This window comes from Aspergillus undulatus, assembly GCF_047715775.1.
Source record: "Aspergillus undulatus strain CBS 261.88 unplaced genomic scaffold BDV17scaffold_3, whole genome shotgun sequence".
NCBI lineage: Eukaryota > Fungi > Ascomycota > Eurotiomycetes > Eurotiales > Aspergillaceae > Aspergillus > Aspergillus undulatus.
In genome coordinates, this window is record NW_027396607.1 from 958856 (window position 1) to 981011 (window position 22156).

General features: G+C 51.0%; 10 protein-coding genes across 10 annotated transcripts; 4 read left to right on the forward strand and 6 right to left on the reverse strand.

Moving 5' to 3' along the window:
* The first annotated feature begins 120 nt into the window (after positions 1-120).
* On the forward strand, positions 121-1141 carry BDV17DRAFT_252193 (CTD kinase subunit gamma). The gene is made up of 2 exons (XM_073756514.1): positions 121-321; positions 385-1141. Exons 1-2 carry the CDS (start codon positions 163-165, stop codon positions 946-948), a joined length of 723 nt encoding a protein of 240 aa, XP_073620364.1. The 5' UTR covers positions 121-162; the 3' UTR covers positions 949-1141.
* A 174-nt stretch (positions 1142-1315) lies between these two features.
* BDV17DRAFT_252195 (uncharacterized protein) lies at positions 1316-2673 on the forward strand. The gene is made up of 2 exons (XM_073756515.1): positions 1316-1845; positions 1899-2673. Exons 1-2 carry the CDS (start codon positions 1328-1330, stop codon positions 2440-2442), a joined length of 1062 nt encoding a protein of 353 aa, XP_073620365.1. The 5' UTR covers positions 1316-1327; the 3' UTR covers positions 2443-2673.
* A 158-nt stretch (positions 2674-2831) lies between these two features.
* On the forward strand, positions 2832-4879 carry BDV17DRAFT_111442 (YagE family protein). The gene is made up of 2 exons (XM_073753857.1): positions 2832-4393; positions 4443-4879. Exons 1-2 carry the CDS (start codon positions 2911-2913, stop codon positions 4517-4519), a joined length of 1560 nt encoding a protein of 519 aa, XP_073620366.1. The 5' UTR covers positions 2832-2910; the 3' UTR covers positions 4520-4879.
* A 2700-nt stretch (positions 4880-7579) lies between these two features.
* On the forward strand, positions 7580-9303 carry BDV17DRAFT_111583 (uncharacterized protein). Its single transcript, XM_073753859.1, has 3 exons — positions 7580-8365; positions 8432-8707; positions 8759-9303. Exons 1-3 carry the CDS (start codon positions 7776-7778, stop codon positions 8883-8885), a joined length of 993 nt encoding a protein of 330 aa, XP_073620367.1. The 5' UTR covers positions 7580-7775; the 3' UTR covers positions 8886-9303.
* BDV17DRAFT_111529 (uncharacterized protein) lies at positions 8647-10943 on the reverse strand. Its single transcript, XM_073753858.1, has 4 exons — positions 10273-10943; positions 10095-10205; positions 9725-10028; positions 8647-9674 (listed from the first exon to the last, which is right to left on the reverse strand). The coding sequence occupies exons 1-4, from the start codon at positions 10565-10567 to the stop codon at positions 8891-8893; spliced, it is 1494 nt and encodes a 497-aa protein (XP_073620368.1). The 5' UTR covers positions 10568-10943; the 3' UTR covers positions 8647-8890.
* A 185-nt stretch (positions 10944-11128) lies between these two features.
* On the reverse strand, positions 11129-13250 carry BDV17DRAFT_287186 (high affinity methionine permease; the record flags this gene model as incomplete). Its single annotated transcript, XM_073761106.1, has 8 exons — positions 11129-11357; positions 11420-11672; positions 11724-11860; positions 11915-12373; positions 12421-12496; positions 12549-12644; positions 12697-12936; positions 12992-13250. 8 exons carry the CDS (start codon positions 13248-13250, stop codon positions 11129-11131), a joined length of 1749 nt encoding a protein of 582 aa, XP_073620369.1.
* Positions 13251-14531: 1281 nt separating this feature from the next.
* Positions 14532-15159, reverse strand: BDV17DRAFT_252206 (uncharacterized protein). Its single transcript, XM_073756516.1, has one exon. It carries the CDS (start codon positions 14979-14981, stop codon positions 14583-14585), a length of 399 nt encoding a protein of 132 aa, XP_073620370.1. The 5' UTR covers positions 14982-15159; the 3' UTR covers positions 14532-14582.
* Positions 15160-16620, reverse strand: BDV17DRAFT_252207 (putative mitochondrial phosphate transporter Pic2). Its single transcript, XM_073756517.1, has 4 exons — positions 16271-16620; positions 15563-16219; positions 15390-15513; positions 15160-15340 (listed from the first exon to the last, which is right to left on the reverse strand). Exons 1-4 carry the CDS (start codon positions 16374-16376, stop codon positions 15292-15294), a joined length of 936 nt encoding a protein of 311 aa, XP_073620371.1. The 5' UTR covers positions 16377-16620; the 3' UTR covers positions 15160-15291.
* A 366-nt stretch (positions 16621-16986) lies between these two features.
* BDV17DRAFT_111623 (putative C6 transcription factor) lies at positions 16987-19028 on the reverse strand. Its single transcript, XM_073753861.1, has 3 exons — positions 18835-19028; positions 18029-18725; positions 16987-17982 (listed from the first exon to the last, which is right to left on the reverse strand). The coding sequence occupies exons 1-3, from the start codon at positions 18888-18890 to the stop codon at positions 17122-17124; spliced, it is 1614 nt and encodes a 537-aa protein (XP_073620372.1). The 5' UTR covers positions 18891-19028; the 3' UTR covers positions 16987-17121.
* A 585-nt stretch (positions 19029-19613) lies between these two features.
* BDV17DRAFT_111621 (F-box/WD repeat-containing protein) lies at positions 19614-21832 on the reverse strand. Its single transcript, XM_073753860.1, has 2 exons — positions 21328-21832; positions 19614-21269 (listed from the first exon to the last, which is right to left on the reverse strand). Exons 1-2 carry the CDS (start codon positions 21709-21711, stop codon positions 19875-19877), a joined length of 1779 nt encoding a protein of 592 aa, XP_073620373.1. The 5' UTR covers positions 21712-21832; the 3' UTR covers positions 19614-19874.
* Between the last annotated feature and the right edge of the window lie 324 nt (positions 21833-22156).

Consider the following 22156-nt stretch of genomic DNA (forward strand, 5'->3'; position numbering starts at 1 on the left):
CGGGTACCGTATACACCGCCCTAGTCCGTGGCCTCTCAACCCCACATATTCTGCCGGTGCGTGTTTGACCGCTCAGTCTGCCCGTTCTCTCCAATGATCAACCTTTTGAGGACTTGCAGTATCTACACCATCCTCCAATTTGGCGGGAACTAGTCGAGCACAATGATGGCAGATCCATTTGAAGTGCGCATGCGCTTCACATCACAACTACAGCATCTGAATGCGTCAGTCGCGTCATCACAGAAAGCTGCACATTATGCGCTCAAATACCGCGACATGGACGAAGATCTCCACTCGTGTATTCTAGAACAGCTTGAGAGAGTGAGTTCGAAATTCTAACTGCTATACAGATTCTTTGGCCTATACTAATCAAGCCGTTCTTAGAACAATATGAACAATAGAGCCAATATCCTATACTTCATCGAGCAATTCTGCGAAATGGCCACCAAGGAAGACCACCCGCCCTACGTCCGCATGATCCAACGAGACATCCTCCGCGTCGTCGATTGCGTAGCGCCAGCAGACGGCTCAGGCGCCGCCAACGTCAAGCACATCCGCCGAGTCTTGAATGGTCTTCACGCAAAAGAGGTACTCTCTGCCGAGACGATAGCGGAGATCCATGAGGGTTTGAAGGACAGAGAAACGCACCCGGCGCATCTGGATTTGGAAGCTGAGGAAGAGGAGGAAGCTGGGTCGAAATTAAAGACGGGGACGCCGCGCGGTCCTAGAGCTAACGGCATTCGTGTGGACAAGAGACAGATTGAACAACGAATCGAAGAGGATCGCGAGCGTAATAAACGATTACGAGAAAGTATGTGGACGGTCCGGGGGGATGATAGCGAGGAACATAGAAAGTTCTGGGATGAAACTAGCGACATCGGCGAAGATGATTTTACGAACGCTCATGAAGAGCTGATGGAGCGAAATGAGATGACGAGTGCTGTTTGATTTGGTTATCTGGCGTGCGTTAGAATAGGCAACATATACCGGCGTTATTGGTGTACGGAATCAGATATCGGGCTTTTGGACTGAGTTTGTTGAGATATCCGAATTATATATATAGTTTCCTCACTGCTCAAGAATCACCACAACTCTATAAGTCTGGGAACGTCCCCAGCGCTAGCAGCCCCCAGAACCTGACGACTGTCATATTCAATCTCTAAAGGATAAATAACTATGATCAAATGATTATGAAAGGTGAGGCGGTTCGCATAGATTACACCGTATGTATGGTTGCCCGGATAAACATGCCTCCGAGATATTTTCATAAACTTTTTGTCCGATGCCGACTTCAAAGCGCAAGAACAACGCTTTATCTCTCCCCTCTATGTTGTCGGTGCTCGTCACAGCGGCAAAGAGCATATTATTCGCTGAATTGAATTTGAATAGCGACTCTACCACCGCCACAACTGAACCGAAAACGACCGAAACGAATTCAAAAATGGTTACCACCCGACGATCGGCAGCTCATCTCGTTATCCCCGTGGAGGATGCAGGAGTCAATGGATCATTAGACACCAATGGAAAGCGCAAACCAGAGAACACAAACGACGCGAGCCCAGAAGCCCAGGGAAATAAGCGCAGAAAGAGGACAAGCACTTTGCTAGTATCGGAGGAGGTGAAGGAGGATAAGAACGAAGTCGCAGCGCCGAAAAAAATTCGATTCGGGAGCGAAGAGCCTGAAATACCAGAGGACGCGGAGCCAGAGGTTCCAGTGGATGCGCCGCAGGAAAATCAGGATGACGAGGAGAGCAGCGACGACGAAGCCCCAGAGGCGGTGGATAACTCTGCCCAACTGGCCAGGATAAAAGAAGAAGCTAAGCAACGGGAGAAAGCCAGGCAAAGGTTAATATTCCTTATGAATCTGTTATTGTCGTCTTAAGCTAATATCATGACAGAGAGGAGCAACAAAAACGAGAAAAGAGGCGATTATTAGATGAATCGCGCAAACAGCAGGCTAAAGCATCTGGTAAACGGAAAGAGATCCCTGTTTTTCAAGCGGCGCCAGGAGCCGGTACTCCTGCCGATGATATGGTATCTGAGAGTTCAGAAACGCTACAAGGATCTTACACTCAAGATGCTCTACGCCCAACGCTCCCCGCCCTCCTCCCAGATGATATCTTGAATGCAGTACCTGAAATTCGACCACCGACACCGCCACCGGAGACGCAAGCTTTATCCCAGATGAAGCCGACCAAGCTTCGATTCCTTGAGAAGAAAGAGAAGGCTCCGAAGGATGTGAGAATGGGTGATGTCGCTATTCGTGTACTAGACAGTGAGAGCTCGCGGAAGCAACCAAATACAGCTCTCCCGCCGAAGGCTACAAAAACCGGACGGGCTGCGAAAGAAGCATGGTTGAAACAGGCTCGCAGCACTGGCCATGTCAATGGCATGAGGATGGTTAGCAGCGGCTCAAAGGCAAAGGGGTTCGTGCGCAAGTAATTTTTGTGCTACTGAATCTGTTAAATTCACATTTGGACATGTCCGTCCTTTCGGTTCACTCTGTTCGATTTGTATATTTCGCCTTTGTACATGGTTTTTTGGCGTTTCGATAGATGCGATGATCATAACGGCAATGCATGTAAGACAGAAAAATGGGAAGCACAAAAGTATGCTTTCTTTTTCCCGTGTAGTTTGTTTTTCATAGAAAAGTCTATGAATACTGACTTCAAGAAAGATTATAAGCTCAGCAGCAAGACGGTTATCCAAAATATTGGTAAAAAAAGGTGCTGTAGCTTAGGATCCGGTTTGTAGGCGGCCGCACGTGCAAAAAGCTGCAGCTCCAAGCTTTCGTTCGACTCCATCCGCCTCTTTCATGACCACAAACTCTGCCGCTCAACCCTCCTCAACTAACGCCCAATTCCTTCATCTGGAATGATTCAATTACGAAGTATATGCGCTTGATCCAGAATGGCTTCGGCAACGGAATCCTCTCCTCTCCTCCCTCAACACCACCATGCTACTTCCTCAAATACGTCACCGCGAGGATCCCGACCTCCGCGATCAGTGACGTTTAACCCTCTCGCTACAGTCAGTACATACCATGATTACGCCTCTGCAGACCCGACATTCAGGCCCCTAAGCTCCGGATCTCCCTCTATCTCAAATCCGGCTAGCCACCAAAGGCCGACCGGACTGTCCGCCCTCAACAGCAAGCTCCGTCGTCGCAACAGCCATGGGACTACTACCTCGATCGCATCGTCATACCCAGCCTCAAAAGTCGGCCCCCAAAGAACGACAAAGACGGCGCAGAAATTGAAGCTGCTACCCGATCCTATAACAGAGGAGGAATTCGCCGATGAGGAGACGTCACCCTCGGACGTCTACAGACAGATCGCGCGGATCAAGGAACCTGCAGCCCGGACTCTTGCGGCAAAGCTGGGAAAGGCAGATAGGGATAGGCTACCTCGAGTAACAGCTTACTGTACGGCAAACTCTTATCGGTTAGATGGGGTCTTTAAGTTCTTGAAGTCTCGGTCCAAGACGCGCGGTGCCAATCCAAAATTATTCGACGAGTGCGTTTACTCGCGGTTTGACTATCAGCACGAGGAGAAACAAAAGGCTGGAAACCATTCAAATAATGTTGACGAGGATAATGCCCACACGGTCGATCGAATGCCTCGGGAGCGCAGGTTTTCGGACAGTGCGGTGGAGGTAAACGATAATTTCGTCAATCGACGAGAGGAGCTCATCGACTTGCACGAGGACCACTCTCACCAACAAGATCCGACCGAATCATCTATTCTCGATAACGCCCCGGACATTGACACCACAATACATGCCCCCGAAGTGTTCCTGTTCGATTACGGCACCGTAGTCATATGGGGCATGACACCGGCTCAAGAGTCTAAATTCTTATCGGATATATCGAAATTCGCAACGTCGATTCTGAGCCCGGAAGACACCCAGGTGGAGAATTTCAACTTCTACTACGCCCGTGAATACCAGGCACGGATATACAACGATTTCATCTCCCTTCGCGATCCTCGAAACTACATGATCAAACTCGCCATCTCACACGCCCTCGCACAGTCCGTGAAGACCTCTCTCTTCGAAGACCTCGTTTCCGAGACGATTTCAAACACCGCACCATTGCCGGCTCAGATCGCCCAGACCGGAAGCGTCGATCTCTCAAGACGACAGATCAACATGCAAGTCGGAGAGTTATTTATCCTTCGTATCAATATTCATCTCCAAGGCTCAGTCCTGGACAGCCCGGAACTGATGTGGGCAGAACCGCAGCTGGAGCCCGTGTATCAGGCCGTCCGAAGCTATCTAGAGATGGATCAGCGTGTGAGTCTGCTGACCGAGCGACTCGACGTAATAGCGGATCTTCTCGCCGTGCTCAAAGATCAATTGACTCACCGTCATGGTGAGTATCTTGAATGGATAGGTATGTACAGGACTTTCGATATTGACTTACTTTCACTAATACCGTGTAGTTATCGTGCTCATCGCCGCGGAGATTCTTGTGGCCGCCATCAACATTGTCGTTGATTTGTACGCTGGTGTCGAATAAGCGCGCATGTTGTCATTCTCTTTCATTCATCCAGGCGCCGGAGCGTAAGGAGTTGATTGATTCCAGAGACTTTTTGATTCTATTTCTTGCTGTATCACATTCATAGCTTTTTTTCCCCATAACTCGACACGGACGAGTCTACATAGATCCCAATCGAGCGTCCCACTGGATACTCGTGCTTTCGGCCCGGCCCTAGGCCTTCGCATTCACCGAACAATCGAGCAGCGATATAGTCAGGCTCGGATCTATAACCATTTGCTCCAGTTCGCCAGTCCGGTGAACACCAAAACATGATCAAACACCTACCACAGCTATAATAATGACGTAGACTATATTTGCATCGTATCCAACGCTACACAGCCTCAAGCTGTTCTGTTATCTGGTTAGGAGCCTCCAGGTCAAAGCTCCAAGCAGTTTACGCCTACAGCCCGAGCGGTAATTCTCATAGAATGCCATAAAGGAGTTTGCCTCCCCGCTAGCCAAGAAGCGTAGTACGTCATACAAGCAAGAAAAAAAAGCTCAAAGAACTGCACATTCGGCGTTAAGCACATGATGGCTTACCTCCTTAAAATCCTCTCAATCTCATCCTCTCTTCCGCTCCGAATATCCGGACCTCGAAGTCGAAATCGACCGGCCGGGAGACTCACAATGGACTGTTGGAAACTTGGGGCTTAGAGGCTGATCTATGAATGTGGATCCCGGGCCCCCGAGTATGTGTCTAACCCGAACAGGATGCCACTCTCTGATTGGTTCCCGGGTTGAGATCGTCCCCGGGTTTCTCCAATAAGGTTATTTTGTTGACGCCGCTCATGTCAGATGCCCTTGGGGTTGGGCTGTATACTAAGGGCACGCACTTTGGGCACTGGGCACTGATGGAGACCTTTGGGCCTGACTCTGGCTAGGGCTTGTTGTCTGCTTTCTGGGAGGACTGGTTTCTGCGCTGGAGTTTTATTATATATCAGCCAGTTCGTCTTGATCATGTTTGTTGGAAAGAGAGCGTTAAGATCTTCATGATTTCAATTAGGGTTTTTAAAGGCACTGCCAAAATTTGTATCCCGACTCTTTGTCATTTGCCGAGGGATAGAGCAGGGATAGCGAGTTACGTGGTCCGAACACATTATGCATTAATACGGTGTATAGAGGTCATCAGTGATGCGGAAATTGAAGGACTTCTCAATCTCTCCATGAGAGCAGCTACAAGCCCATCAACTGAAGTTACTCTGAGTGTTGGGTATTCTGGAGTACCACGTAAGCCATCGTTGCATCCTGGAACTAGATACCTTACGGAGTACAAGGAGGCCTGTAGGGTTGTAGCCTATACCTCGTGGACACATAGCCGTGTGGCACCTTCCCCGTTGACCCTCAGCTATCAAGCCTCAAGCCCCAATCAACCTTTCCAGTGCCGAGCATCTCGACCAGGCACGTTCTTTGTCTAAAGTCTCCCCCTGCATACAGAGTATCACGGGGTAGAAGTGTTCCGAGTCATGGCCGCCTCCTACCCAGCTGAACCCGCAAGCCCTAAGTGAATCGAGGCAGTGGTGTAGTGCAGATCTTGAATCCCTCTTTGTCTGACGTTTGTCCATACACCCGTTTCTATACTCTCTAATCGCCAAGCTGGCTTACGGATCTTCAGGGAGCGACTGTTCCTTCTGCTGGGATCCAGAGCATGAAAAGCATCGGCCGACCAGTACAAAGAAGGGTACGGTACGTTGTTGCCTGTTCGGATGTCTCTGATGTCTGTCCATGTGGATCTACACCGAGATCCTTCGGGGTCTGGCGTGGCGGTGTTGTTTATGGTTATGGCCTTTGCATAACTAGGAGAGAGAGAGGGATGGAGGGTATAAATACCTGTCTGCGTTGCTTCAATCAATCAACTCATCTACAGCCGATCTATCCTCCTACTTCAATCTCTCCAAATTAAACCCTCCATATCCCGCCTCACATCCACCAATTGACAACCAAAATCCGTCTCCAAATCCTCATCTCCCTCATTACCCTCGCGGCAACCACAACCGCCTGGTCCTTCACCTTCTATGACGACAAGACCTGCTCCGGCGAAGCCTTCGCCGGGTACGCCGAGAACGAAGACGCCATCGAGTGTCAGAACCTTTCTGGGAAGGAAAAATCGTTCAGGACGGTCCCCGAGGGCTTCGGGTTTACCTTTTACACGAAAGAGTGGTGCGGTGGGGAGACGTATTACTCACAGGATCCAGAGTGTATCCCGACGTCGGGGGGTTTCCTGCAGTTTTTTAGTGTTAATGTTAGGAAGCTTTGATATTAAGGCGAGGCTAGTATTCCTTTTTTTGAGCTCAAACCATCCTTTTCTGAGCTCTATGGTTCGTTTCTTTACTGACTGACTTTTCCATAGATGACGGGTTGTTGACCTGACAGGTTGCGGTTAGATCAATATCTACCAAAGCGTACGCTGCTGAAGAATGAGTTGGGAAAGGGGGATGAAGGTGCGGTTCATTGAGAGAAAAGAGAAGAATAAACTTGCGGTGATTGGACTTTTGATTGAGGATGTTTTTTCTGTTCGAGATTTGGTACTTTCGTTGAATATGCATGTCTCTGCTTGTTTGAGGACTGATTGATGACTCCCTGAAAGCCTAGTAATTGCATACAATCGGAGATTGAATAGTATAAGCACATATAGTAGAATGAGTAGTACCCCATAGTTATGAACATATAGCATGACCAAGTCCTGCAAAGACAAAGATTTCGTAGGTTCTAGTAGCACCAGCACTGTAACTATAACCGTCTTAGGGCTAAAGGAGATAGGGCTGTCATTTTTACCTATGGGAGGTTTTTCGAGTGAGGATATTCAGTCAAAATATTGCTTGTGTAACGCCCTACTTTCTCTATGATGTGTATGAGGCTCCGCGAACATGCATACGATGAGGCCGCGTGGTGATGTTCCTGCTTACTTGCTGACACGCACTCGGCACACGCACTTCATCGACGAGTAAGAAGTACCTAGCGCCATATCGGGCCCGATATGGGAGTGGCACTCCATTGCCGGAATACCAATGAGCTCGGAGTTAAGAATTATGTGTATAGAGGCTCTAAACGCCGGGGTGGCTATCTTTCTGACGTTGATGGTGAGGGACCTCGAGGTATAAATACGAGCTGCAGTCTGGTCCATTTTGCTCTCAAGCTCAGACTGAAACTCGACTATAACATTACCCTGACATTTCAAGCATCTTACCTCTGATTATTATTTACTTACTCTACAAGTCCGTGGTCGAAATCCATCAAGATGGCCGAAGACGTCGCCACCCAACCTCACAACCTCCCTTTCCTCGCTACCGAGGAGAACACTGGAGGCAAGACATTCATCGTCACCGGCGCAAGCACCGGGCTTGGGTTCGAAGCAGCCAAGCACCTTGTGCGTCTGGGCGCAAAGAAAGTCATCCTTGCCGTGCGCGACAACGCTTCAGGCAAAGCCGCCAAACAGCAGATCGAGGAGGCTACCAGAAGGCCTGGCGTCGCAGAGGTCTGGATTCTTGAACTAACCAGCTACGACTCTGTCAAAGCCTTTGCAAAGCGCGCTACCGTGGAGCTCGACCGGATCGATGCTGTGATTGAGAACGCAGCTATTGCCACTGGTGACCAAACGCCTGCAGAGGGCCATCGCATCTCGCTGACGGTGAATGTGTTGAGTACATTCCTTTTGGCTGTGTTGCTGTTGCCAAAGCTGAAAGAGTCGGCCGAAAAGTATGACATTTTGCCGCATCTGTCATTTGTCACCTCGGGCGTCGGGTTTGATGTACGTGAGGTATGGGATGCAATTAAGAAGGATCCAATTGTGGGGGCGGATGGGCTCCCCATTGAGCAGTTGATGGTCACGTATGTCTTCTTTTGCTTTGTTGTAGTCTTTATTTAAGTCTGAGAAGACTGACCATGGCCTGCCAGATACCCCATTTCCAAGCTGATGGGTACGCAGGCTGTCCGTGAACTGGCGGCCCGGCTTCCTCTTGAGCAAGGGAAGGTGGTTATCAACGCTGTCTGTCCGGGCCTCTGCACAACTGAGCTTTCTCGAAACGCCCCTCCAGAACAGAGGCAACCGATTCTTGATCAACAGAAGCTCTACGGACGAACCCCAGAGGATGGAAGCCGAACTCTCCTGGCTGGTGCTAACGGAGGCCTCGGAAGCCATGGCGCCTTCATGTCCAGCTGCGAAGTCAGAAAGTAAGTTCCTCAAAGCCAACTCTGTCAATGCGTGCTGATATACTTTTGTAGCGACAAAGTACGTGACTGGGTCACTGATGAGGAGGGAAAGAAGTGGCAGAAGCATCTATGGGACAGCATTGTCAAAGAGATTGAGACTGCTGCCCCCGGAAGCGTGCAAAAGGCGTTGCAGAAGTAGTCATCTCATGATTGATTAGTTGCCACTTCTGTTGATGTAGGGAATCCAACTTGATTGGATTTGGAGCTAGTGCATAGCATTATACCAGTTCGATCGTGTAGCGCATCGACCCATGGAAATCCGACAAGCACTGGTTTGACACTCTTCCAACTTGAAAGGCCAATTACTTGAATCGTAGCGTTCATCAGCGGTTTCAGCCAGGCATTGTCTGCAGGCTTGAATACCGCAACCGCCCCAATAAACACTGCCCAGAGTAGTATCTTCTTTTCTATCCTACTTGCCTCACCTGCTCCAACAATTTGGGATAACTTCTGGACCGCGAATAGTAGTCTTTGAGACAGAAGGGGTTGATCAGCGATGTGATGGTTCAGCCCCGGTAAAAACGTCACTAAGAACGCGATGAGACCCAAGTGTATAACGTCTTCAAGGGCACTCATAGCCGATAGAAGACACCAACCGTGCCCCGAACTACTACCCAGAGGGCCGAATCGCAGGAGGCAATGACCAAATAGTAAAATGGTGTTGTGAAACTCGCCAGCGCCCAGCTTTTTACTGTACCCAATACCGGCATCATTGAGCAGCACGGCGAAATGTCTCACGTTTGTGAAGATTGTCCATAGATCAGCTCGAAGACGCATTTGCAGAAACGTGTCCACCTCTGGGATCGTGCTTGCGTCCAGTCTTCTCTCATCATCTATGCAAAGACATTTTGAAGAGCGAAGGAACTCAATGCCCTCGGCGCCTAGCAATGGCCTCCCACCAAGTTGTAAGGCGTATTCCAAGTCAGCTCTATATCATTAGCCCCACGTCCGAAGCAGTGTCTGACCAGGACAGCTCACCTCAGAACCTTCTGGATAACCCCAGACCAAGGAGTTTTGAACTGCTTAGCGCCCCCACGCAACTGAACCATTCGACATAGGCCCTGAACATGGAAGTAGCCCCGCGCATACTGGCGTTGCAATCGCTCGTACTGCGACATAGCGACCAATATCGCAATCGTCATATCTGATGTCGCCTCTGTACTGCTCATCAAGCGCTCTTGAATGATGCGGTAGGTACGTGCAATGTGGTGCATTGCCTGTGCTGTCTCGCTGGTGAAGCTGCCAGAGCAGAGGATCGAGGTAGCAATAGAACAATGAAAGACTATCTCATGATCATCAGCAAATGATTCCACAATCCAGAATATAGAGACCAAATTCGGTCACGCACAAGCCTCGTCAACGAAGAAATACCGCACCCAGATGGATGATACAACATCTGGACTCTCCAGAGCGTCATCAAGCTCAGGGGCAAATCGCACGTTACAAAAGAAGAACAGTGCTGGATAACATGTCAGTGATAAAACCCAGCAAGCAAGATGGTGACTAGAGCATAGGCAGAAACAGACCTTCCATGACTGTCCTTCTTGACCTCGCAGGCACCGGCACAGGAAATTGTAGCCCATCACTAACCGGCCGTTCGATCTCGAACATTTCACCATCGGCCGCGCTATCCTCGCGCAGCTTTCGAATAGCCGCCGGGGTACGAAATGGTGTCGCAATGTTAGCTTTGAGAGCAGTGACCTTGGATGGCCGCGTTAGAATCCGGTTGGCGTTCTTCGCAGTCGCGGCGTGCGTGCGGATGCGTCTCCTCGCGGCACGGTCGATAGCAGAGTTATTATCAATGAACTCGAAAGGCATCATAACAGGCCACTTTTTCAGTGAGGGCAGGCTGAAGAGAGAACTTGGAACGAAGGACGCAGTAGTTAAGATTGAGTTCCGTTATAGGTGCAGTCGGGACGGAGATAACGGAACTATGCCCGTCCCTGCAGGCTGTAAGCACAGCCTGTGGTTGCGAATGCATTTGAAGCCTAATAAGTCATGATCAAATACTACCCGTAGGAATGCCATTGAAAGTGCTCGAGGAACTCGCGGAGCTCCCATCTTCCCCAAATGCACCTGCAGCGTTCTAGAAGGCAGGTGCGGCTGGGCTGGGGCTGTGTCGCTCCTTCCAGCCGTGACGGTACCTTGAGTTGAGGAAGGCGCCCCAAAAGAGCTCTGTATGGCAGGTACAATGGGCCTCCGCCTAGGTTCGTTCCTGCCCTAGAAGAGATGATTCATAGAGTTCTGAACAGGCTTCCGCTACCAGGCAAGACCGCAGATGCAAACCATCGTAGTTCCATATATGTAGTGAAATATACAAAGAATATGTCCAGGTTCCAAAAAAGCTACCAAACGCTCTGGCGCAAGAAAAATGCAACTAGTTCAAGCATCAACGGGCTGCTCGGTTTTACCAGCGTTCGCCCGCCGGCGGGGTCTTCCCGCAGCATCATGCTCCTCGTCCCACTGGGCAATCTCGCTGTTAGGTACCTTGACCATCTTGTGCGATTTTTCTCCCTTGGGGCCCGTCATGATCGTCTGGCGGAACTGATAACCGCCGAAATGAGGTAGAACCTTCATGTAGACGAAGTAGTAGACCACGCAGAGACCGATGCTGAAAACAGTGTTAGGGCTATATTTAAAAGAGAGAGGCAACAATGTGTGAGGGGTACGTACAGAGAGATTCCGACAACAACGTAAGTTCCATACCAGAAGCTTACATCGCCTCCGGTTGCACCTGTGGCGGGAGGGTACCATGGCGCAATGAGCAGGTAGAGGTTTGCCAGGATCGCAAAGTAAACAACGACGGTCCAGGCGTGCCACTCTGTCCGGGGAATGTTGAGCTTCTTCCGATGCGCGCGGGTGAAAAGTAGCCCAACGGCAAGGAAGAAATTGAACATGCTTTGAGGGTAAATTCCAAGATCGACGACTGTGCAAGGTGTCAGCTGGGTTCGCGAAATGTGAGGTGTGTTGGGCTTACCGAAGTTGAAGGCATCACCGGCAGGAGGAGCCAGAATCATGAGAGCAGTCAGAGCCCACTTTAGCCAGTACGGCCCGAGAGGGGTTCCGAAGGGACGAGTAGAGGTCCAAAACCTGGTGAACGGGAGAACACCTTGTCTGTACAGTCATGTAAGTTGGATATTCAATAAATGGACTACTGATTCCGCTTACCTGCCACACTCGCGGAGCAACCGCGACTGTCCAATAAGAACGACAAGCAAGTTACCAAAAGCGCTGACGCAGATCAAGAAGTTGAGCGCGCGAGATGCACCGCCTCCTCCAAAGACCTTCTCGAAGAAGAGACTAGCGACATTGACTTCGGCCGCAGCGATCTCCCCCTTGCTCGCAGCAGCGACGTAGGCGATATTGGCGAGCATGTAGAGGATACCGGTAGCGATGAGCGACGCAGGGCCGCTCCACTTGAGCGTCTTGATAGGGCTTTTGACCTCATTTACCAAGTTGAAAGCGTTTTCGTACCCTTGATAGGAGAACATCACGTTAATGAGAGAGTTGGTGCACCCGTATACCGTAGCTTCAGCGGTTCCATCGAAAGCATTTCGGAAATGAGCCGTTGGGTCTGAGATAGACGAGACATTTCCGCCTAGGACCACAAGACCAGTGATTGCGATGCTATATCCATCAGTAAAGGGACTCAATCACCGCGCAACGCAACCTACAAGATCAAGGTAATGAGCTTAACCCATCCAATGGCATTGGAAAGATGCAGGGACCATTTCGTGTTGAAGGAGACGGCTAGAATCCGTCATTAGCATGTCAGCTTCTTGCTATAGCCCTTTGTACCAACCTAAGCATGCCACCGTGTACGACGCAAGGGCGACTCCCTTGGCTTGCCAGTCCGTAGGTTCCGACTGTGCCAGCCTGAAGAGATAATTGGCCAGGACTAGTAAGCCGACATTAGTACGTGCGAGCTTCAGGAGACTGCGCTGACATACCAATAGCATTACTGCTGCTGAATGAGAAAACCACAGTCTGGACTGCAAACACCGTAGGGAACAAGTATCGAGGGCGAGGATATGCCTGTTCCAAGTATACCGCTTCCGACCCAGATCGACTAGGAAAGTACGACGCAAATTCGAGGTAGACGGAGAGCATACTCGCTGCGACAGCGAACCCTATAACCCAGTAAAACAGACCAAGTCCGATGGATCCGGTCCCCTCGAAAACCGACGAGGCTAGCAAAACAAGTCAATGACTGGATAATTGCGAGCAGAGATACAGGGTACTCACGAGTAGAGAAAATTCCAGTTCCAACCATCTTACTCACGTTCATAAAGATCAACGTGATGAAACCAGCCTCATACCCAAGCGGCGAGATAACTTCGACTGGCGCACCACTCGCCTCCTGGTAAGTCGGCACAGAGGTGTTTCCACCAGCATCTGCAGTGTAATGCAGACTACCGCCATCGATGGTCTCGTCAGACGGCGCATCGTGCTGAGTGACTTGGGTCACGTCGGCAGCCTTGGATCTGAAATCGAGGAAGCCCATCTTGGAAGAAGAACCGACGATCAATTCTTGACTCCCGAGTCCCCGACGTTGCTGAGTTGAGTGACACGCAGAAGAGTAGATCTCTGGGGGCATCGGCTTATATCCATCCCCCCACTAGTCTAGGTTCTCATCGTCGTACGTTATGGCGTAATCGAGACCGTCGCCCCTGGCGGTGCCACCTACAAAAGCAAGAGGCAGGGAGATAACATATCTGATCCAGCGCGGACAGGACAATGTTACATCGCCAAGTTTCTTGTCTCTGCTGAATTTTTCTTGGGTGCCAGCGGGTTATTATATTCGAGTGCGTTGCTGGTGAGGGGGGATTGCACAACAGCACGAAGGCATCACGACATAGCCCTTGCATGTAACCGACCACACCCTCAGCCTTAGCGACCGGGCTAGTGGCAAGCAATTATCCTTGTGTCAGGATCCCAACGCCATGTGATGTCGCCAGCTCTGCATAGAATTCTCGAACGGAGCAGCTCCCCACGAGGAGAAATAACGCGATGGTCTAGTTCAGGTCTGTTCGCGGTTCGCCGTCTGAGCCTAATTCAACTGACAGCTCCAGGATCTTGGGTCCACAGATTTCCGAGGATACCCTGCGAACAAAAGATTTAGCCTCGAGCTTCCTGTGGTGCAATGCAGACTATGATGGGGTCTTCTGTCGTGATTAGGGAAAAGCAAGTGAAGATTGGGAGAAACGTGGTAACCGTGCCCTTGGCCTCTCTCCACGTGAGGCGACCCTGGTGCCGTCAACGTTCTTATTACCAACCAGGAAATAGTTGCAGACAATTGGATATCTATGGATTATATTGCCCGCTCTAACCCCATGCAAATAAGCGTGTCTTTTTGACTAAACCCAGGTAATGAAATAGAAATTGCACCCATAAGATACCCTGTTCGTCAATGCTCCATAAAAAAAAGAAAATCAGAAGCATATCAGAGAAACCATTCTTAGCTTTCCTCCTTTAGCGCTTTTGTATCCAGATCCATCGGCGTCGCCGAATTCTCCGCCGAGGGATCGGCCGCTTGGTCTCGCGACAGATCTCTGTTCTCGCCCTCACGATCGCTTGGAAGCGGAGTCTCCTTCTCCGCGCCAGAACCATTATGCTGGATCCGGAACGTAGATGTCATCTCCTCTTGTGATGGTGCCGGAGCGAGTCGTGGCCAGGCCGACGACGCTCCGGGCCCAGAAGCTTCCGGGGTCGTGCCCGAGGCAGGCACATCATCGTCGTCGATGTTGATATTCGACTTGCGGGATCGTTTTACGCGGAGGGGGCGTTCTTGTGGCTGCATTAGACAAGATGGGCAATCAGCCAGAGGGACATTGAATCACACCGGTTGCGCAGGACTCACCGTAGGCGGTTGTTCATCCGAGCTTCCTTCCGTCTCATCCTCATAGTATCCCGGCCCTGATCCGTTCCTCGTCCCGGTCATGCCGTTTGTGGTCGACAGGATGGCGGTGGCGCGAGCGCGCAGTTCGGGGTTCATGCCTGCTTGGGCTTCCTCAGTCATTCCTGTGACGGCGGCTAGACGCTCGAGGAGGATGCACGACTCGAGACGCATTTTCTGAATGTATTGGTAGCCGCGGCGATTGCGGGTGCGCATCAATTCATTTTCGGCTTCGATCTCGCTGAGTCGTTTCTTGAGCGCGATACACTTGCGTTTGTACGCGATCTCGACGCTGGGCGGGTTCGTGGACGGTTGGGATGTTGATACTCTTGATTCCATTTTGGCTGGGTGTGAAAGCGCAAGGTTGCAGAGTTTGAAAGGAATGAGAATTGATTATTCTATGATAGACTTATTGCTTTATCGAAATAAAGGGAGTGGAGAGGAATCGAGGCTGGAGAGGTCTAGAAGCAAGGAAGTTCCTGAGCTTAAGCCCGGATCGCCAAGAGTGAAGGCGGTCAGCGTTCTTTGTCTCCGCGGTCTTGTCTCTAGAGTCTCTACTCGTCCACACACACCTCTACGAGTACAGAATCTCGAGATTTGGTCATTCAAGCTTCATTACTATCGTCTATCTATGAGCTGTCGTCTGGTATTAGTGGCCAGTCGTCGGCAGACCGAGGAATACCTTGAACGAGTCATAACTGTCTTCATTAGCACTACTCAATCAACGACAGCGGATCGGGGACTCACATCAACCACTGGAAGCCAGTCAACGTCCCCAGCATCAAGATTCTGACAGGAAGACCATTCCACAACCCTGAGAACCCAATGTTTCCATAAATCCTCGAGACGGCCCTCATCGCCGATTCACCCGCTACTTCAGTCAGCGCATATTCACACAGAGTCCAAGGACAACAGCATACCCTGACGATCGGCATTCAACTTCGACACCAAAACATCAGCAGGATGGCTGACAATAGCGCAAAAGATACCCGCGATATAACCACCGGCAAAGCTAACCCCCGTCTGCGTGAGACTGCCATAGCTCTCCTTGGGCTTTCCAAGCGTCTTGTAAATAAGACTAACAGTCTCCTCGAACGTCGCAAACTTGGTCATCGTATACGGAATCTGCCTCGCCCAAAGCGGGTAAAGACCCTTATACAACCCCCCAAAGCCCTCGTTCGCAACAATCTTGCTCCACCCCTCTCGCAGAGTCTGCGCATACGGCGGCAACGTCGTCTGCATGCGCACCTTGATCGCTTCAAGCGGGCAGAGCGCAATATCCGCAAGGAACTCGGCTGACGCACTCGCGCCCAGGTACACGGCTGTGCGGTTTGTGTTGGGGAACATGCGCTCACCGTACAGGTACTTGAAGAACTCGTAGAAGCCGTACTTCCCGGCTCCCTGGAAGGAGTACCCGATGAAGGTAGGCGACCAGCCGAAGAAGATTCCTCGCAGTCCTTCCTTTGAGATGATTGAGCGCCACGCGGAGATGTTGGATGTGTAGATCTTAGGGTCGACCTGCCGTCGGCATTTTACGAGGTCGAGCGGTGTTACTGAGGTGTGTGTTGGGCCGCAGGCTGGAGACTCAATTGTCAGTCTCGTCTGTTAAAACGAGTGGTAAGCCGTACCGATGACTCCTCCCATTGTACAGGCACCAAAGTACTTGAGCGAGTTGGGCTCAATCGTACCCAGCGGGTACTTCTTCTCTTGCGTCGCCATTCCAGTGCGCAGCATAGCTTCGATCAAAGGTAAAGGTACAGAATAGGTTCCATGTAGTTTAGGCAATATGAATGGTATCAGGATAAGAAAGAGCAACTAACAACAATATTGACACAGTCCAAATTCCAAACCCAAGACCGCAAGGTCAAGCCAGCTATAAAAGCTAGAAACCCCAGTGCAGTGGATAAGCTATGTCGTCAGCCCCCCGATGCAGTAACAGCGCGTGTGGCTTTGGCTGCCCAGGTCCGTCCACGTCCAGGGCCGAGCCATCCGGCGTATGCGCATGCGCATGCAGCATGCGTTCATAATCTACGCCGTCTCCGTTCGAGGTTCCCTGCCTTGGTAGCGCGCTGCGAGAGCCAAAGGAACAGTAACGTGCCGATTGTTCCGATCGAAGCTAAGATGTTGCCAGATTTATGATTTTCCACTTTTCTTCTTGTAGATACATGTGCGTTCGTTCTTTTTGCACTGGATGGACCTCGGTGAATGACGTCATTTGTCGATGGTTGCGATTGCGATCGTGGGTGATAAATCTCGACGACGATAAGAATGTGTATGGATATTTAGAAGTTATATTCAAGAGGGACAGTGAAAAGATACATTGCAGAAGCTCAGATGGGTACCTCATAATGGATGCAGAATAAATCACGAAACACAGCTTGCCAGATAACGCCGGTTCCCAAACAAATCCGTCATATGTGTACTCCATATTGGCCTTGTAGGCGTAGGTAGAATCAAATATCAATATATACGTGCGCCTCTACCGACTCCCAAGCAGCGCCCCCTCAAGACTAACCGGCGGCCTCCGCTGCCCCGCCGCATCCTCCGCGAGAACAAGGGCAAGTTTGATACCCAGGACGGAGCCAATTCTTGCCAAACAACTACGGATGTGCTCCGCCTGTTCTGGCGTCGCAAGGCCACAGGATAGAATATACCAGAGCGGCCAGATCATGCTGTAGACCGAGAACGCGCGGGCGCGGGGCTGCGGTTTGCTGCCTGAGCCTGAGCCTGATGAGGACGGGGAGGTCGTTCGGTTGCCCATTATGTCGACATCGCCGAGACAGAAAGGGATGCTGCGGCAGATGTCTGTGATCATTTTCTGAATGATTGCGGGGGTTGCGGAGGGTGTGCTTGTGTCTTCTGCTGGGGGTTCACCTGGGGAAGGTACAGAGACGGAGGTGAGGGCTCTTCGGAGTTCGAGCATAATCAGGTGCGAGACTATTCGGACGGCGCGGTAGTATGTCCAGACGGAGGCGATAGATAGGTGGTGGTAGGTGATGAGAGGTTCGTTGGTGTCGGTTTTGTCGGCGTAGATGATGAGGGGTAGCCAGCGGTCGGGTAGGTCCTGACTCCAGGATGTGAGTTCGAGGTCGATTTGCCGGCCTGTGAGGAGAAGGAGGGTGAGTTGGGAGATGCTTTCTGTGTCGAGGGGTGTGGGGGTAGGCGTTGTTGTCGAGTTGGGAGATGCTTGGGTCTGGAGGGATGACATGGCTAGGAACAGTTGGCTCAATTTGGATGCTACGACCATTAGCCGTGCGATTGGGTCCGCTCCTTCGAGGCGATGGACTATCCAGTCGTTGTTGTAATGGGGTCTTCCTCGTAGGGCGAGCATCTCGACGTGCTGTTCTCGTAAGTATAATGACAATAAGCCAGACAGATGTACATACGGTATGAGTGTATGCGAAATGGAATAAATCCCTCCCCCGAGCATGCCCTAGCTGCGCCTCCCCTCTTAGCTTCATCAGGAGCTCGAATCCTGCCGCATGAGAACTAGCAAGACCATTGCGCTCGCCCGTGATGTCCTCAAACAGCGCAAGCAACACCATAGTCGCAAACGTCTCGTCCTTCACAGCCTGCGACTGCGTAGCCAACGCCTGCTGTAGTCCCCGCAAAGCTTTCCCGTAGTACTCCCTAGCCCGCAGCACTAACGGAGGCGCGTTGACATGGCTGCTAAGCGTCATAAGTGCCGTCGCATCAACAGCAAGACGCATGGAGGAAGAAGCCGGGTCCTCAGATCCAGATCTATCATCGCGACAGGCAGCATACAAAGAGGGTAAGAACGACAAGTAACTCATGGCCTCGTCCGGGTCATCGCCGGAGGTGTACTGGTCGAAGAAATAGGCCAGGGAGCGCTCTTCCCACGTAGAGTCGTCTAACCGGAAGACGGTTAGTGAAGCCGAAGGGGCGGCAGAGCCTCGTCGCCGGCCCCTCTGGCTGCTTGATGCTAGGGCCAGGCCGCCGGATTTCTTAACGAGCTGCTCGACTTTGGACGTCTCGTTTCTGAAGATGGACTCGAGTCTGTAGCCTGGACACGGCCGTCCGTACACGCGACAATTGCCACATTCTGGGAGGGCCTCGTCGCATCTGTAACATTCTTAGCTTCCCGGTTACTTGTATCATCGATAAAGGCGATCAAGGACCAATCAATGCACGTCGGAGGATAAACGTGCATAAGCATCAGATCTCGTCCTACCTTATCTTTCTTTTGCGGCACAAGTAACACCCTTTGCTGCGCCCGGTATACACCATGATCGTTTTCTAAATCAGGGCAGTATTTTATATTCTTTTGAAATAATAGGCACCGAGGCTTTCACTCGACACCTTGTTATTCCTGTTAAAGCGATCTGACTGTCTCCGGAGTTTCGGCAAGCAAGCGTTCAGTACCAGATCTTGCTAATCGGCAGTCGGACATCGTGACGTTCGACGCCTAGCAGATTCCGCCTCGGGGAGCTTTGAGGCAACTGCCGTAGCTCGCAGGGGCTGTCGCTGGTGTTCGCTTTGATATACGTACAGAGTTAGGTTCAGTATGCAGTATGGTGGCAGATGCCGAAGATCGAGCGGAGAAACGCCAAAAGCCGCAGCGAGACCCAGTCAGCTGACGAATGAGAGCGCCGGCATTCTTGTTAGGCTGTTACAGATAATCCAAAGATTATTAAATCAATTTTCATGGACTTCATATTTGATGTGCAAATTCCGAATGTATGACTTGTAGGTGTATAGGACTTTTGCTCGAATCACGCACCTCCGGAGGTGCAGAGCCAGTGAATGTAAGCAGACTAAAATACAACAATCTCGCCCATCAGATTCCAGCTGGTATCAAGCATTGATCGCCATTTCCTGTTTAACTCCACTTGTCCATGGATAAGAACAACATCGCAACATTAACCTGAACACCCTGAATGCAATGCTAACCAAATATTGAACAGAAGGACTGACCCGCCAGTGGTGCGAGGTGGGAATCTCGAAGAATCAGGAAACGAAGTAACAACGCTGAAAGCGCAAAGTACAAAACATAGATTATTTGGTCGTAATATTGAAGGGCCTAGTTGCTCATGGCGGTGCATCCACCATTTGGTGGTCGTCATCGTGTGTCGGTGGCGGATCTCGAGGCATGAGTCGTCGTGTACTAGTTAGACTATTGTTGCATGACGGCGGCCGCTCAGAAATACTAGGCGATGCCTCATCAATCGTTGCGTTTGCGAACTCCTCTAGAGGTGGCGAGAAGCTCCAGACCTAATACCTTGTTAGACGAGGATCAAACTGTTGACGGCTGGGAACGCCGGAACTTACTTCCATGACCGTACGACCGGCCCTGCTAGACATGATGACTGCCTTGTCCTCCTCAAACGTAACTCTCCAAACTGTCTCCGACGGAGTCGATAACTCTCGAAGCATCTGCCCGGTCTGCAAACTCCAAACCTTGACGCGGCCATCGCTACCACCACTGACAATGCGATTATTGTCGAATTGAAGACTAGTCACGCTGTTGTCATGAGCCGCTAAGCGATGGATGGGAGCCATTCTAGTCATAGACCAGACGCGAACAGACCCGTCGGAGCCACCAGTGACCAGAGTGTCACCGCTCATCTGCAGTTGCCCTACCAACGACGTATGACCTTGGAGGATTGCATGGCACTGACCACTATTCGGGTCCCAGATCCGCACGCTAGTGTCGAGACTACCGGTCGCGATCCGACGACCGTCATAGGCGATCGCATATATTTGGCTAAAATGGCCCGACAATGCTCGCAGGAACCGGCCCTCCGAGATATTCCAAATACGCGCAGTGGTGTCATAGCTTCCTGAGACAACGATATTCCCATGGACAGCCAGACACCTGACACTGGCCTGGTGGCCAGGCAGGACATAGCGACAGCGGCCCGTCCTCAGATTCCACACCCGAAGTGTACTATCTCTTGATCCTGATATGGCAGTATATCTGTCCGACATTTTCAAGCAACGCACTGTCGAAGTGTGACCATGTAGCAGATAGATTGATTTGCCGGTTGCCATGTTCCATACTCTCACATCCCGGTCACAGCCACCGCTGACCAGAATGTCATCCCAAGGCACGAGAGCCCATACGCCCATCACATGTCCTTCAAGCGTTCTCTGGTTTCCTCCGTTGGTATCATACACATGGATCTTAGCGTTATCCAGTGAAGCCACGATGTACTTGGGAGTGAGATGTAAGCTCGTTACTACACCCTGGTCGGGCGTAACGTGTCGTTGGGTGCATCTGCCGCCCTTGCTCCATGCTGACTCTATCATGTATTTCTGCTTGAAATGACGTTTGTAGGAGAGAGGGCGAACTCGGCGTTTCCTGGCTTGTATGCTCGAAGGCATGGTCCAGTCTCCAGATAATGATCGAGGAAAGCCCGCATAGCCATCACGTGACTGAATCGTAGCGCTATTCGATCTCCTTTGCAGCCCTGCCCAAGCGTGCGTACGCTGATTGTGAACTGGTTCAATGAAAAGCTGATTATCTTCGGCAGGTCGCCGGTGGATAAATGCATGTTTTTCGCAGAGATTCTTCCATGTGATGTCATCCTCCAACAACTCATGCCACCGCCACGATACTTGTGAAGCTCTCGCCAGGGTTATCGGGTCGTCGATAAATGAGAGGACCTAAAATGAATAATTAGTTTATATATTCTATAAGTATAAATATTAGCTGGCAACTCACCCGTAGGGATATCTCGGTTGGAAAGACCGCAAACGGATCTATCTTAAGACGGGGAGAGACAAAGTTCAAGACAAAGCTGAGTTCTCGGGTATTGCAGAGACTGAGGATAGTTTCCAAATATTGCTGCCTCTGAGGCCCAGTCAGCGACTCAAAGAACCGGGTGTTGTCCAATAGCAGCGCATCCTCTTCTTGCTCGGTCGATCGCCAGGACGGTAGGAGCTGTTGGGGAGTAGGACTAGGCGCCGGGGTCGGAGGAGAGGCGGGCGCTGACGGGAGGAGGTTATGGGGAAAGACAGCACCAGGTTTACCGGACGACGATATCATTCTCGAATGTGAGCTCATCCCACTTACCACCGCGGGATCTGACGTCCGCCGAATGCCCATAAAGAGTTGCGCGACAAAGTCAATGTTTCATTAACCGGGCTATTCCCGCAAGCTCTTACGGTGAAAGTCGTAGTATCCAGCTTCCTCGGAGATCGGCACGGCTCATGAGATTCGAAAATGAGGGTACGACGATGGAAAGGTTAGGGAAGTAGCGAGAGAACGAAGCGCCTGGGAAGGAAAAGAGCGGGAGTACGTAGACGCCGGGACGTGGTTGGTGGTGAGTGAAACTGTCGGCGGCAGGCTCAGCTGGCCGGAGCGAGAGTCGGAATAATAGGGGGGCAGGAAAGACCGAGGGCTGGGAAAGGGGAGAAGGATAGGACGGGGATAAGGACAAGACGAGCAAAAGGGAATAAATTATTATATAGAACGAGGAGGGGAGGAAGCCGAAGGAAGGAATATATAATGACTGGTAGCAGAGGGAAGCGCACGAGGAAGAGTCGACGCA